The following is a 15,700-nucleotide window of genomic DNA, read 5'->3' as shown; positions in this document are numbered from 1 at the left end:
GACGCTTCAGTGTCAAACCAGTCCGACCCTTGACGAAATGACATAAGATTTCCAAGAAGCAAACTTGCGGTGGATGGTTCCTTTTCGTGATTGGTTCTCTGTCCATTCTCAGCTGGAGTTTCTGTGTGACGAGTGCAGGGGAGGTGGTACAGCCGGTTGCACTACAGGGCGCCTACAGCGTATTGGCGACGTATGCGGATGGTATTCCCGATGTATTGGGAGAGGGGTGGAGTGTATGACTGGTATTATTGATACAGTTGAAGTAGTCGGAGTCTGTTAGTACTGTATGTGATTGAGTGATCGCCTTGCAGAGGCAGTAAGGAAGGTAGAGTTAACTAGTTAGTGGAATGTGGTCAAGATCCCCCTGCAATCTGCTCCTTCTCCACTCTCTCTCTCCCTCTCTCTATATCCATTGCCTTCCATCCTCATTATTCATACTACTTTCTTCTTCTCTTCTCATCTTCTCTCCTCTTCTTCCCATCCGTCCGTCCGTCCACGATGCCCGTGTAGTACGACAGCCCGCGTACGTTGGCCCTCTTATCAATCTACTTCCCGCTCCATCCATCGTGGTTTTCCGTCCACATCCGTTCCGACCCATCCTGTGCTGACGTTACCTTTGTACCAGAACCTGTGACGTCGAACACCAACTTCTTTTTTTTTTTTTTTTTTCTCAGTCCTCTTATATCTCCTCTCGAGAATCGCTCCTATGCGATAATACCACGGGGAGAACCCTCCACATTCCGCGATGACGGTCTCATCCCCCGCCGATGTACTCCCGCCCGGCGACGATGGCTCCTCCACCCCGGCCCACATGGCCACCACCACGGTCAATGTTGGAGGTATGACATGCGGCGCATGTACTTCCGCCGTCGAGGCTGCTTTCAAAGGGGTCCACGGTGCCGGGGACGTGTCTGTGAGCTTGATGATGAACCGCGCCGTCGTCCACCATGATCCCTCGCTCCTCTCGCCCGAGCAGATCGCCGAGATTATCGAAGATTCCGGTTTTGACGCGACTATCCTCTCCACCGATACTCCGTCAGCGCATACGGGGAAGGAACATGGCAATGGGTCGCAGGTCTCGACTACGACTTTGGCGGTGGAGGGTATGACCTGTGGCGCCTGCACCGCGGCGATTGAGGGAGGATTGAAAGACGTCGCTGGTGTGCGGTCAGTCAGCGTTTCTTTGCTGTCGGAACGCGCCGTTGTCGAACATGATGCGTCTGTCATCGCGCCTGATCAGATTGCCGAGATCATTGAAGATCGTGGCTTTGACGCGAAGGTCCTGGAGACCTCCACACAACAACCGGGCGTGCGCGCGTCGCACGAGACGACTGAGACTGCGTCTCAGCTCACGGTGACTACAGTATCTATCGAGGGCATGACCTGCGGGGCATGTACGGCAAGCGTTCAGAGCGCCTTTACGGGCGTCGACGGTGTGGTCCAATTCAATATCAGTTTACTCGCGGAGCGCGCAATGGTCACGCATGATCCGGCCGTGCTTTCCGCGCAGAAGATTGTTAGCCTTATCGAAGATGCTGGCTTTGATGCAGCGGTCGTTTCCTCCCAAGCGCAAGGACCAATCTCAAAAACCCAGAGTACTGTCACTATGAGCCTTCACGGTTTGCGAGATGCGACGTCAGCAAGCGCATTGGAGGAATCGCTCCTTCAACCCGGCGTCGCTTCTGCAGTTGTAAATATGGCGACTTCGCGTGTCACAATCTCTTTTGATCCGTCTGTGATTGGCATCCGCTCCCTCGTGGCGATGATTGAAGCAGCTGGATATAACGCCTTGCTTGCGGACTCTGACGACACTAATGCCCAACTAGAATCTCTATCCAAAACCAAAGAAGTTCATGAATGGAGACGCGCTTTCCTCTTCTCTCTCTCATTTGCAATCCCCGTGTTCGTCATCAACATGATGTTGCCTATGTACCTCCCAGCTCTCGACTTTGGGAAAGTTCGGATTATACCGGGTGTCTATCTAGGGGACGTCGCCTGTCTTCTCCTCACCATTCCCGTGCAATTTGGTATTGGAAAGCGCTTTTACGTCACGAGCTACAAGTCGCTAAAGCATCGCTCACCGACCATGGACGTCCTGGTAATGCTGGGGACGTCGGCCGCCTTCTTCTACAGTGTTTTCACCATGGTGGTCTCCCTTTTCACCGCATCACCGACGCGGCCAAGCACGGTCTTTGATACAAGCACGATGTTGATTACCTTCATCACCCTTGGCCGGTGGTTGGAGAACAGGGCGAAGGGCCAAACATCTGCCGCTCTATCGCGACTCATGTCCCTGGCCCCTTCGATGACCACAATCTACGATGACCCCATCGCGGCAGAGAAGTTGGCTGAAGAATGGGATAGCTCGGCACCTCCTTCCGGTGACCATAAGTCGACTTCGACTGCGGAGCGATCCGGACCTGGGCATCAAATCATTCCCACTGAACTCATTCAGGTTGGAGATATAGTCATCCTTCACCCGGGCGATAAAGTCTCTGCCGATGGTGTTGTCATCCGAGGGGAAAGCTATGTTGATGAAAGCATGATCACCGGCGAAGCCTTGCCCATCCACAAGACTAAAGGGAGTATTGTGGTCGCGGGAACGGTCAACGGGACGAGCTCGATCGACTTCAGGGTGACACGTGCAGGTAAAGACACGCAACTAAGCCAAATTGTCAAACTAGTTCAGGATGCACAGACCAGCCGGGCCCCCATTCAACGCATGGCCGATGTTGTCGCAGGATACTTCGTTCCCGCCATCATCAGCCTGGGACTGGTCACTTTCTTCGGCTGGATGTTCATGAGCCATGTCTTGCCCAATCCTCCGAGGATATTCGTCGCCGAAGGGAGCGGCGGCAAGGTCATGGTGTGTTTAAAGCTGTGTATCTCAGTCATTGTGTTTGCCTGTCCATGCGCTCTGGGTCTCAGCACTCCCACGGCCGTCATGGTTGGCACCGGAGTTGGTGCGCAACATGGAATTCTTGTCAAGGGCGGTGCTGTTCTCGAGAGCGCGACCCGCATTACCCATGTGGTATTTGATAAGACTGGCACATTGACCACCGGAAAGATGAGTGTGGCCGAAGCCAAAATCGAGCGTCACTGGACGTCGAACGACTGGCGTCGTAAGCTGTGGTGGCTTATCGTCGGCCTTGCTGAGATGAACAGTGAACATCCTATTGGCAGGGCCATAGTTTCAGCTGCCCAGGCGGAATCGGGCCACCCTGGAGAAGGCGGACTGCCTGGTAGCTTGGGTGACTTCGATGCATGTGTTGGCAAGGGTATCTCCGCTGTGGTTGAGCCTTCCTCCAGTGCTGAGCGCATCCGCTATCGTGTGCTCATTGGGAATGCTGCCTTCCTACGGTCGAGGGACGTCAAGGTTCCGGAGACTGCAGAATCCGAAGAGCTAGGTACCTCCAACACCAAGGCCACCGCCGGTATCACTCAAATCCATGTCGCAATCGACAACCAGTTCGCAGGCACCATCATGCTTCGAGACACCGTAAAGGTCACTGCAGTCGCGGCCGTTGCGGCCCTGCACCGCATGGGGATATCCACCTCCCTCATCACAGGTGATACTCACGCCGCTGCTGTGTCCATCGCCTCGGCCGTCGGCATACCGCCAGAGGCCGTTCACGCTTCTGTGTCCCCCTCTGACAAACAATCCATTGTTTCTTCTCTCCAGGCATCCGGCGACCGGGTTGCCATGGTGGGTGACGGAATCAACGACTCCCCCGCGCTAGCCACCGCCTCTGTCGGCATCGCGCTTGCATCTGGCACGGACGTGGCCATGGAGGCCGCTGATATTGTCATCATGCGCCCGGACGACCTCCTCTGCGTGCCCGCCAGCCTGTCACTATCTCGCTCAGTTTTCAACCGCATTAGGATGAACCTCATATGGGCCTGTCTGTACAATGTCATTGGCCTCCCATTTGCAATGGGTCTCTTCCTCCCATTTGGCTACATGCTACCCCCGATGGCCGCCGGCGCCGCCATGGCCGCATCCAGCGTCTCTGTCGTGGTAAGTAGCCTGCTGCTCAAATTCTGGCACCGTCCACGCTGGATGAGTGTCGAGAGACTAGAGAAGGAGGTTGAGATGGGCAATGTCAGCATGTACGGTTCCAAAAAGAGCTGGTGGGGTGCTGCCCTCTCTGTCAATGGGTATGGTCCGCGTCGGGGTGCTGTACAGTGGATTCGACGTTCTGGTACAAAATTCTGGTCTGCCATCACGGGCAGAGGCGCCGTTGGTCCTAGCGCCGACGAAGGCTATGTCCCACTGCAGACCGTGGAGCCGGCTGCTTGAGTATCTATATACCCTTGAACCTGTTTCTCTGCGCTGGGAGACAGGCTTTATACACTATACATGGATATCACGTCTCGCATTACGATTGTGCATGTCATGCGTTTGTCTGGTTTTCATTTTGGATGTTCTACATCGCTGTTCATTGATACCTCTATTGTTTTCTCGCTATGGAATGTTTCGGATTTCTACTCGCAAAATAGAAATTAGCATCACGTAAACCACCAATAGCCTGCAAACGGCTTGCACAGGTGACAATGTTCGAATCTCATATGAAATTGCAGCAATCGCGCATCATGATCATTGTCTAAGTAACACCATACACGAGGCCAAAAAATAGCATCTTCTCATTACAAAGGCTGAAGGAAAGCTCGAGTCATACTTCGGATCATCACTCATGAAGAAAACATAATAAATCAAGACCATGGGCACGGTTGATCCGGCTACATGCCACGGCGTAGGCCAAAAGGAATGATACTATCTACTGTCCCGCCTGCGCAGACGCGGCGGGTCCCTCGCTCTCCTCTTTGGCATCGCTCAACTGGATATCACCGTCACCGTCCGCCGGTCCCTTGGCGACTGACTGCTGGTTGCCCTCGTCGCCGACGTCCGACTGGCCGGTCTGCTGGCCGCCTTGCGCAGACGTCGGCTGGCTGGAGCCATCTTCCGGGTTGGAGAGGGTCATCTCAACCCCATGCCCGTCCTGGAGGCCCATATCCTCCACGCCAATGATCTGCGGTCCACGCGCATGCGGAACGTCTTCCGCCACATCGGCGGGTGGAGACCCGCTGCCTTCCATCGCTTTGTTCTCAATTCCCCCCGGTGCTGCTTGGGACTGCACGATCGTTTGCTGAGTGGTGGTGCCTTCCATCTCCTGGAGGGGTTGCGCAGCCATGGTCTCCAGCCCTGCGTCATGGTCAGCGACAATATCTAGACGGACGTCGAAGGGGAAGCGTTTTACCTTCAGGCACCCCGTCTCCACCTTCCGGTGAAGCAGCGTTATTCAACCACGGTATCGGGGTCAGAAGAGCGCCGCCCAACGATTCGTCGCCGCTCATCGCATGATCGGGGAGAGGGAAGCTTGTCTCCGCACCGTTGTGGACGCCATTCGGTTGGGTCGGCTGTAGTTGCAGGGGGAACACGTCCGCGCTGCTGGTCACGGAGACGACTCTGTCAACTGCGCGCAGGTACGCGGGGAGCGTGCGGTAGTGCGCGTTCGGACGGATAATCAGCTCGGCGAGACGCTGGATGGTGTGTGGAGGTTTGACGCTGAACAGAGAGCGCAGCGTCGATCGGGTCGAGTCGAGGAGAAGCATTAGTGGAGCGGGGAGGGCCGGACCTGTGGCGGCGCCGTTTGCTGTCGCGTCGGATTGCGGCTGGGAGTCCGGGACGCGGTCGGCGGACGAGGGTGGTGCCATTGAGGATGAGGCGGTCGGTCGAGGCGGGGTTTGGAGTTCGGCGGGAGAGGCGTTTTGTTTGTTACTGCTGGAGGGGAGGGAATTGGGTTCTTGCAGGAAGGATGCGGAGGGGTTGTCCTGTTGTTGTGGCTGTTGTTCATCGGAGAATGGGATGAGTGCCGGCTCCGGGGGAGCTTCAGGCATGGGAAAGACATTGTAGACGATCTGATTCCAGTCGGTGGGTTAGAATGAAGCTTTATGTGTTCAAGAACGTGGGCGAATCTTTCTGCGCACATATTCCAATCGTTCAATTAAGGGCTCGACCATGCCCGGCCACTTCTCGCTGGATAGGAAGGAAAGTCAGGACTCGATCTTGTGACTAAGAAGGTCTTGGAAGGAGAGAGGTCGTACAAATCCATCACGCCGCCATTGGCGACCGTCTCGAGGGTTTCCTCATCTAATGACATGATGTCGTGTTAGCTGGCGGTGCTTCAGGTAGCTTCTCCAAGCTGCAGTGATTGGACTGCTGCGGATGTGCGATGGGAGAGAAGACCAAGGCGACGCAAGCAACAGAGAGCATGAGAGGTCATGTGCGAGCTACCACTCACCTAGAGACATTCTGGTGTAGTCAAGATGAGGTTGGAGGCGGAGAGAAGTCATTCGAGTTGACGCGATGCGAAACAGCAGAAGTGGTGGAGCCGCTTATCGCCGCGGCACGTGACAGTTATCGCGGAGGGAATTTTTGAACGCGGAGGAGGGGCTCGTCTTTTCTCTCCCAGTACCACCTCGACCACCACCTCTCCCACTCTCAACACTTCTTCCACCAACTTCCCCAGCTCACCATGTGGAACTCGCCCAAGGTCGGAATCCTCGGTGGAGGCCAATTGGGCCGCATGCTAGTGGAATCTGCCAACCGATTGAACATCCAGGCCAACGTCTTGGATGCGGAGAACGCCCCCGCCAAACAGATTAGCAACCACGCCGGTCATGTTACGGGCTCCTTCAAGGAGCGCGAGGCCGTCCGGAAGCTGGCGCAGTCGTGCGACGTCATCACCGCCGAAATTGAGCATGTCGATACCTATGCGCTCGAGGAGGTTGCCTCCGAAGTCAAGGTCGAACCTAGCTGGCAAGCGATCCGGACGATTCAGAACAAGTTCAACCAGAAGGAGCACCTGAGGAAGTATGGCATTCCGATGGCAGAGCATCGCGAGCTGGCAGAGAACACGCCGGAGGAGCTGGCCAAGGTTGGAGAACAGCTTGGATACCCTATGATGCTGAAGTCCAAGACCATGGCATACGATGGACGCGGTAAGTTTTGCAAGCAAAAAGAAATTTGAAATGGTACAATGCTAATCAGATGCCCATTTCTTCTAGGAAACTTCCGCGTCAACTCCAAAGACGACATCCCCGAAGCCCTGGAGGCTCTGAAGGAGCGGCCCTTGTACGCTGAGAAATGGGCTTATTTTAAGATGGTGGGCATTTGTCTTCCGCCCTGATTCGACTCCGGTTAACGTGATAAACCAGGAATTGGCCGTCATGGTCGTGAAGACCAAGGACGATGTCCTGTCGTACCCCACAGTCGAGACTGTGCAGGAAGACTCGATATGCAAGCTCGTCTACGCCCCCGCGCGCAACGTTTCCGACGCCATTAACCAGAAGGCGCAGGAGATGGCCCGCAAGGCTGTCTCTGCCTTCGAGGGTAAGGGTGTCTTTGGTGTAGAGATGTTCCTCCTTGAAGACGACAGCCTTCTTCTGTGCGAGATTGCCAGTCGCATCCACAACTCCGGCCACTACACCATAGAAGGCTGCCCTCTCTCTCAGTTCGATGCTCACATCCGCGCCATTCTCGACCTCCCCATCCCAGCCAAGAGCCTCGAGCTCCGCCAGCCCTCCATCATGCTCAACATCATCGGTGGCGCCGCCCCCGACACCCACCTGAAGGCTGCCGAGCACGCGCTGTCCATCCCCAACGCCAGCATCCACCTCTACAGCAAGGGCGCCGCCAAGCCCGGCCGCAAGATGGGCCACATCACCGTCACCGCCGCAACGATGCACGAAGCCGAGACCCATATCCAGCCTCTGATCGACGTCGTCGACGAGATCCGCGCCCAGCGCTCTGATGTCAAGACGAAGCCCCAGACGTCCGGTGTTTCCAAGCCCGCGCCCACCGTCGCCGTCATGATGGGCTCCGACAGTGACCTCAAGACCCTCATCCCGGGTCTCAAGCTCCTCCGGGACTACTTCGGCATTGAGCCCGCCGTGGACATCACCTCTGCTCACCGTACGCCTACCTTCATGGCCGAGTACTCGGCCAGCGCCGCCGCTCGCGGTATCAAGGTCATTATTGCCGCGGCTGGTGGAGCGGCTCATCTGCCTGGTATGGCCGCGGCCCACACCGCTCTGCCCGTCATCGGCGTGCCGGTCAAGGGCAGCTCCTTGGACGGTGTCGATAGCTTGTACAGTATTGTGCAGATGCCGAGAGGTATGCCTGCCCCGTTCTGGTTTTCGTTGAAGTATACTAATGCAATCGTTCCAGGCGTCCCCGTTGCCACCGTCGGCATCAACAACAGTGTGAACGCTGCCCTTTTGGCCGCCCGCATCCTGGGTGCCTTCGATCCTGCCATCCAACGCAAGGTGGAGGCTTATGCCGAGAACGCCCGAACGGAAAACATGGACCTGAAGGGAACCAAGATGCGCGAGCTCGGGTGGGAAAAGTACTTCAACCAGATGTAGACCTGGCCAAAAGGAGTATAATAGATGTTTATAGACGCAGGTTATGAATAGCAATTGACTTTTATCTTAATAAATTATACGGCTGGACTGAGAATCAACGTTGAATTCAATACATTGACATAAACATTAGACCTAATTACTTCTGCGGAGACACCGGCCACTAATTAGATTAGAAGTGGGATCAGACACTCGCAGTGACCCAGGAAACATAACAGAAGCCCAGATATAACAGAAACAGGATATCAAGTCAAAAGCACATACTAAATAGACAGAACCAATAAGAAACAATAATCATTCGCACCGCCCCTTACGCGTGCTGGGGATTAAAGGCATTCTCCGTTCCAGGCACGGTGGGCCCCTCTGGGGTGAGCTTCAAGTTGCCGTTGCGAGCCAGACCATCCGCTCCATCCACAGCCTTGGTGTGACCGTTGGTCGAAGCTGCGCCAGCGTGCGTGGTGCCGTTGGTGGCGCCATTGGTGACCTTTTGCGTGGTACCGTTGGTCACTGCGCCAGCGCCGCTCACAGCGGGACGGCCATTGGTGACTTGACCGCCTGTGGCGCCAATTCCACCATCAGTCACTCCGGCGGGACCGGTGGTCCGCGATTTACGGGTGATGGTGCCTGGAGCAGGAATGTCCTTGGACTCCTCCGCCTTTCCGATGCTGAAGACGGGAGATTCCCAGCCCTCGCCCTGCTTGGCCAGCTCCCGGTACTCGGTGGCCTTGGAGGAGATGCCGCCGGGGAGACGGATCTCAGGGAACATCGACTCGTACAGAGTGGTGGCGGTCTGCACCTTGGTATCGCGCTGGGCGACCTCGGCGGCCTTCTTCTTGTTCTCGGCCATCTTCTGGCGCAGGGTGTCGAGGTAGCGGGTGTAGATGTTGGGCGCCTCAGCCGGGTCCTCGAGACTGGCCTCTTTGGCGCGCTGGACCTCGGTGTGGATTTCATACGCAAAGGCGTCGCCCTTCTCGAAGGACTCGCGGATCTTTTGCTCAAGCACGTCCTGCAAGACTGGTCGCACGACCCGGAAGAGCAAGGGCTTGAACACGGTGAATAGTGCCTTGTGCTTAGACTTCTTCAGCTTGATGTCCAGGTGGTCGATCTTCACGGCCACCTTGTCCAGCTTGATGAAATTCTGGCGGTCTTCCTTGTGCGCAGTGGAGGCGGCGATCTTGAAACCGAAGCCTTCGCCGCCCAAGAAGATATCCATCACACCGGTGTCCTTCAAAGAAGGGAATCCCTTCTTCTTGTTGACATAGTAGCTCACATCTAGAAGATTTAAGTCAACACGGCTTTTGCATGGAGCGTGCCGCGATTGAACTTACCTCTGAGATCCGCTTGGATTCCAGACACGGCAATCATGATCTTGTTGTCACGTTTGCTCTTGATCTTCTTCCGGCCCCAGCGGAAGTAATTGTCGCTGCCAAACTCCACGACATTTGGCATGAGATTATCACTCTCGATTACGATGTTTTCCACAACCTGACTCGTTAGTAAACTCGACCTCTGTGACAATTAAGATATGAAGTCCACTCACCACATCAGCGACGGGGTCAGACACTTCGATGCGAGGAACCGGAACATAGCGAACATTCTCAAAAGTAGCGGGAAGGATGACGTCCCTGACGTCGCGCAGGAGATGCTTTTTGAAAGAGACGTTACCATTGGAGTCGCGACCCAGGTCGTTGAAAAGCTTCTCCATGGACTCGCCAAAGGCTTTGTTGAGCGGGTCCTCGGCGAATTGCTTGCCAATGAAGCGAATCTCATCCAGGATGTTGTCCGTGTGGTCCTTATACCGGTCACGGAGCAGGTAGCGGCCGTGGTCCGACAGCTGGTTCCATTCACGGGTCCAGGAGTCCTGCATGACATATCCCTGTTCTTGCAGCGTTTTGCTGTGCTAGTCAGCATGCTGTCGCTGTTAAATTGTAGAGCGTCATCGAAGACCTACCGAATGAAGGTGTCCAAGTTCTTGAACCAGCCCTTCAGTTCCGGGTCCTTATCCGCGTCGCGGTAGATAGTCTCAAGAGCATCGAACAAGCCATCAAGAGAGGTGCTGTTCGCAAAACGTTCGATCAGAACCTAGGATCACATTAGCATCGAAGGCTTCCCACGCAAAGAAGTCAACGTACACGCAGGTTGGTCTCCATCGTCTGGATTTTGCCAGTGCTGCGGACCTCCTGAACAACACCCGTACCTTGCCGAGAAGCGTGCCGGCCGGTGCTACCATACTTCTCAACGAGACCAATGAGGGTATTGATAGCTTGCTGGTCTGTAGTCGATCCAGTCAATTCCGATACACAGCCGGCCACGAGACGAACGAATTGACTTACAATCAGAATGGCCCTGGATCTCCAACACCATCTTCTTAAGCCGCCAAGTGACCTGCTCCCGACGTTCCTTGGGCATCTTTCTCGAGAGGTAGTCTTTCGTGCGATCGGTCACCTCGCGAGCACGACCTTTCGTTTCTTCAGGTACGGCGCCGGAGACCTTCTCTTTGGCTTGTTGGGTCCCTACATTCACGGCAGCATTGGCGTCGACGTCTGACGCGGTTTCTACCCGACCATCTGTTCCTGCTTGCGCAGAAGTGTCGGCAACATCACCGGCATCTTTCTTGGCCTTGGATTGAGTCAGTGTCATAGTCTAATGCTCAACAGGGAGGGGTGCAGACCTTATCCTTGTTTTTCTTGAACTTCGATGTGAGCTGGTCCTTGTGCTTCGAGAAATCGGGCTTTTCGTGCCAGGTGTTCTCTGGGGCAGGCTGATCGACCTGAGAAAGCTCGTCTTCGGATGGCCGGACCTTGCTGGCTGCCTTCTGGGCCCCGTCGCCGGCAATGTCGCGCGCGATGATCCAAGCATCGTTCACTACGGCAGGTCACATGTTATTAGTACCAGGATGGCGTTGACGGATATGATGTCATCCACATACGGATCTTGCGAAATTCGCCGTTGGTTATCAACAGCGTTCCCAGAGTCTTGAGGCCCTCAAGAGCCTGTTTGCCGTCTTGCTGGGCGGAGTCCTTCGTCAAGCCAACTTCAGGCTTTCCCTGAACGTCAACCGAGTTTACGGACTCAGCCTCCCAGATAAATTCCTGAAGCAGCTGGCCCTCGTTCTTGCTGAGGAGTAGCCTCTTCGCGTTTTCGATGACGTCCCGGAGGTCTTCCACGAGGGCCCGTCCTTCCTCGGACAGCTCGTTTGATGGGGATGAAAGGGCTTTCGAACGAAGCGCGCTGTTCAGCGCAGTGTCGCATTGCTTGTTCTGTGGTGGAAGGTGTTAGTGCACGGTATACTGGGCGGTTCCTGCTATGGGGCCCTGCACTTACCGATGGAAGTTTGCCATTCTTGAACGCTATGCGATCGGTCGCGTTAGCCAACAGGTGGGAAAAAGATGACTCTCAGCTGTGAAGGGATGGCTACCTTGGTATATTCCGTACAGTTGGAGCTTGTTATTGATGTCCTGGGCGTCGTCATTCGCATTAGTAGAGGGCCCGTTGTCCTATGTGCGGCACGGACTCACCTGATCCCTCAACTTCACGTCAACGGGACGGTTCACTACTCCGGACGGCATGATGGTGTGCGTATGGCGATTCAATTAAACAACAAGTAAAAGTCAAGGGTATAATAGGTATGTATGGATGTTGGGGGGGAGGGTATTGTACAAGAGACCCAAACAAGGTCACCTGAGGGAGGCAGACGATAGACCAGAAGATTCCAACGAGGAAAGACGGGTACTGGCAAGAAAGAACAATCGAAGAGGGCCCAGTCTCCGAGGAAACGAGGAAAATAGGAAGAATCGTAGCAAGGGGGCAACGGAAAGGGACGACGCGTCGCTGGGGGGTATCAGTGGAATTTTAGGGCTCTGGGGATGAGGAATGTGCAGAACAATAAATAGCGGATCACCACAATGATTAAGTATTAAATACGCTGGATGACGATCCAGAGGAGAAAAGGAAGGTCGCAATGGACGGAGACAGGAGTCCGTCGTAGTAGTAATAGTAGTAGTAGAGCCGAAGCAGTTGTTCCTGTGCGATGGTGGTTGACGTCACCGTTTCGTGGGCGGCATAGGAGTCCAGTCGGTCCCTGGCCAGTAACTACACGCTCTACGTCGGACTTCGTTCCAAAACTTGCTCGCATCGCCATGAGATCATCGCCCTCATTGTTGATGATCGTTCGCCATGGCCAGAGTCAACCCAGAAAGTTAATCCGGACGATCGAGTGCTCGGGAACGACTTGACTTGTCTGAGCTGTCGACGATCTTCAGCCTGGGGAGCTCCGCTTCAAACCTTCGTCATCCATCAAATAACTAGTTAATGGGTCGTTCTTTTTCCCTATGTTGCTGCCTTGTCCGCGATCGGGACTCACCCCAGAGGACTTGCATCGATGCCCATGTTGAGCGTTAACTACTAGTATACTACCTAGGTAATCCAATGCAGAATTCTCAGGTCAAGGGGCATTGGGATCGAGAATGGAACTAGACCAGAGCCCCCTTGGTTCGTCCCTCGACCGACTCCACCGCAAAATCCGTGGGACGCATCAGCCTGACGTCAAGCAGAATTGGAATCTGATCCGTTCTAAGACAGACCTCCCTGGAGATCTTTCGTAACAACCTGGAACCTCTCCCTGTTACGTTTTCGTTTCGTCTTTCCGCTGGGATCCCGACCTGCCCAGCTGGTTCTTGGGCACTGACGCATCCATACTTCGTCTAAGATCCCATTGTGGCGAGAGCTGAATGCTGCGCCACAGGATCTGCGCCACGCGGTTCCCCGATAAGGTCCATAGGGCAGGCACATGGAGTATGGAGCAGCACCTCCATAGTGGGTGGGTGGGTGAGTGGAAGTGGAGTTCTATCACGTTCAAACGGAGATTACCCGATCCGCCTTCAGCGCGCGGACGCCTAGGTTCTCCGTAGAACATCCGATCTCGTCAGATGTCTGCAGGGCAGAGATGCGCCTCTGGACCCTCATCCCATCTGAGAATAGAGAGCCCTCGATTGGAGGTTAGAGCTTCAGATCATATTCCAATTCATCAATATATATACGGGTATAATCATACAAGCTCACGTTTTCCAAGAGCCAAATTGTCCAAAATCAAAATTCGCGTATCCACTACCGGGGGCCAACAGGGGGTCAGGTTGTCCAGGTAGATAAGCCTCGTGCCCCACGAAGTAAGAAATCGGCGATTGGATCAATCGATCGTTGATGGCAGCAGATTCTTGTTGGAATGTCATCAAAAGAGATCTCATCTCCCATTTTTCCACCCCGAAAAGGAGGAGCTCCTTGGTACGGGCCAAACAGTCAAGTACTCGACCATGGCAATTGATTCGATCTTCAGGGCATAAGACCGGCGGAACAGGCGCGTCGGGTGGTACGGGAGGCGATTCCGGCTCCGATGGACTCAAGACGAGCTCATAATCTTGACGAAGGACATCAATCAGACGTTGGCTGACCTGGAATACCCGCAGGATGTCAAGGCATGTCAGGAACGGCAAGAGGTGAGGCCCTCGCAGAATTTGGTGAGCTTCGTCAATGAAGTGCAGGCAGTGGTCAAACAGCAAGACTTTATCGTAGTCATATGTAGTCGGCGGAGAACCGTTAGGGGACAGGATAATAACCATGGTATAGAGTAGTTCCAGTCTGCATAGGAGAGGGAAGAATTTTGGTGCTGTCTGGGGCATCGTGTTGAACCATTCCTGGGCTTTGGTGCACAGCCGCCAGGTGGAGTTCGGCGACTGCACTGACGGGTCATTATCATGTATATATTTCTTCTGGTACGCCGTGGACAGGATTTGGCGAATCTTGACTAAGTGCCAGGCCGGGGTAGGAGAGTGTAAGAAAATTGGACTGGAAGCGCTGCTCGATTCGGACGGTAACGCAACGTTGACAGACTCGTCGGACATTGAAAACGTGCGTTCCAAGGCGGTACTTACACCCCTGAAGGAGTCAGTTAGTGGAGTGAACAAGCCGGAGAAGTGCAGAACAAACCTGTCCAGACAGTAGACACAGTGGAAGACGCGACGGCGCATATCTAAACGTTCCTCGGAAGGGAGGTCTTCCGCCGGAGGATCTTGATGCAGACCTAGATCCAACATAACCCTGACGGCCATTCCCACAATGTACCACGGACGAAAGTGCTTGGGATCAACAAGTGAGTACTGGGCAAGGAGCAATATCGCTTGGATGCCCATAATGGATCCTGGGCGAAGGACATCTTCGGCAAATGGCAACGCTCCGGAAACAAAAGACAGCGCTCTCTGGTAACTCTTGTCGCCGATGCGATAATACGTTGAAGCACACGAGATAGCTAATACCATGCGCAGGAACCAGTGATCAATCGGCTTGGCGAACCGGCCACCACTTTGATAGACGCTGTCCACGGAGGCCCAAAAACTCGTTTCATTGAAGAACGGCAGTTGCGGATAGAATCTCTCAAAGTAGTGCTGCAGAAGAGGTGCAATTTCGTGACGAGTTGGAAGGGACGAGGACGATGGTAGGTCTGGTATTGGTTCTGCGACGGAGAGGGATAGGAGAAGATTTGCAAACGACGCGCTAGATGAAATTCCATGAAAGTCTCGGGAGGTGGCATTAACAGACCTGGAAGCCGTCAGTGGATGTCCTTGGTGGGTAAGAGAGCAAATGAGCACTGACAGGAAACCAAAGTCTCCCACGAGGTCATCAATGTCAGAAACCTCCTTGCGATGGGCATGTGAGACTGTGTCCGAGGAGTTTGATGTTATTGAACTCTCCCGAACAAACCCGGCTCCGTCAACCGCTAATGATTCTTTACGGCGGCGAAGGTCTGCGATTCTTTTCTCAAGTCTCTCGCAATAGCTTTCAAGGGAGGAAACGTAGCTCCTTTCCTTGCCCCGGGCAAACTCATCGCTAGCCCCAGAGCAGGTATTCGCCTTTCCTACTCTCTCGCATGCCGAACAAGCAGGAAGTTTCCCGTCACACTTGATCTTCGCCGTCCGACATCTTGAGCATGCAGCCACTGGGCGACTAACTTTAAGCAGCGGCTTGTCCAAGAAAGAGCTACTCGCCATGTTCAAGGTGCATACTACCTGTATACATCGTCAGCATTGTTGGAGATTGACAGACAAGGCTAACTGTCTCAATTTGATATTCCAGAGTATCCATTCGAGAGAAGTACGGTATCAAGATGATGTTGTAATTCTGCCTTTTGCGCCACCTTTGGCTGGACTCCCTGCGCGTGGATGGACGCAGTTATGGCTTACCTGGTTGGTCAAGATAGGTGGATAAAGTGGGATCCCCTAACTCA

At 54.4% G+C, this 15,700-nt stretch overlaps 5 protein-coding genes across 5 annotated transcripts; 2 read left to right on the top strand and 3 right to left on the bottom strand.

The window, feature by feature from the left end:
- Nucleotides 1-745: 745 nt before the first annotated feature.
- ctpA (Cu(2+)-transporting P-type ATPase CCC2) lies at nt 746-4,300 on the top strand (the record flags this gene model as incomplete). Its single annotated transcript, XM_001212324.1, has 2 exons — nt 746-4,022; nt 4,080-4,300. The coding sequence occupies 2 exons, from the start codon at nt 746-748 to the stop codon at nt 4,298-4,300; spliced, it is 3,498 nt and encodes a 1,165-aa protein (XP_001212324.1).
- A 478-nt stretch (nt 4,301-4,778) lies between these two features.
- On the bottom strand, nt 4,779-5,898 carry ATEG_03145 (uncharacterized protein; the record flags this gene model as incomplete). Its single annotated transcript, XM_001212323.1, has 2 exons — nt 4,779-5,203; nt 5,259-5,898. 2 exons carry the CDS (start codon nt 5,896-5,898, stop codon nt 4,779-4,781), a joined length of 1,065 nt encoding a protein of 354 aa, XP_001212323.1.
- Nucleotides 5,899-6,536: 638 nt separating this feature from the next.
- On the top strand, nt 6,537-8,427 carry ATEG_03144 (phosphoribosylaminoimidazole carboxylase ADE2; the record flags this gene model as incomplete). The annotated part of the gene is made up of 4 exons (XM_001212322.1): nt 6,537-7,002; nt 7,069-7,166; nt 7,219-8,176; nt 8,231-8,427. The coding sequence occupies 4 exons, from the start codon at nt 6,537-6,539 to the stop codon at nt 8,425-8,427; spliced, it is 1,719 nt and encodes a 572-aa protein (XP_001212322.1).
- A 307-nt stretch (nt 8,428-8,734) lies between these two features.
- Nucleotides 8,735-11,993, bottom strand: ATEG_03143 (uncharacterized protein; the record flags this gene model as incomplete). Its single annotated transcript, XM_001212321.1, has 10 exons — nt 8,735-9,696; nt 9,753-9,933; nt 9,965-10,319; nt 10,376-10,506; nt 10,557-10,696; nt 10,758-11,043; nt 11,096-11,289; nt 11,354-11,655; nt 11,749-11,774; nt 11,943-11,993. 10 exons carry the CDS (start codon nt 11,991-11,993, stop codon nt 8,735-8,737), a joined length of 2,628 nt encoding a protein of 875 aa, XP_001212321.1.
- A 1,488-nt stretch (nt 11,994-13,481) lies between these two features.
- ATEG_03142 (Zn(II)2Cys6 transcription factor) lies at nt 13,482-15,464 on the bottom strand (the record flags this gene model as incomplete). The annotated part of the gene is made up of 2 exons (XM_001212320.1): nt 13,482-14,355; nt 14,407-15,464. The coding sequence occupies 2 exons, from the start codon at nt 15,462-15,464 to the stop codon at nt 13,482-13,484; spliced, it is 1,932 nt and encodes a 643-aa protein (XP_001212320.1).
- Between the last annotated feature and the right edge of the window lie 236 nt (nt 15,465-15,700).

Source organism: Aspergillus terreus, genomic scaffold (genome assembly GCF_000149615.1).
Source record: "Aspergillus terreus NIH2624 scaffold_4 genomic scaffold, whole genome shotgun sequence".
NCBI classification, from domain to species: domain Eukaryota; kingdom Fungi; phylum Ascomycota; class Eurotiomycetes; order Eurotiales; family Aspergillaceae; genus Aspergillus; species Aspergillus terreus.
Note: the sequence above shows the minus strand (reverse complement) of the source record. Positions and strands in the feature narration are given on the sequence as shown.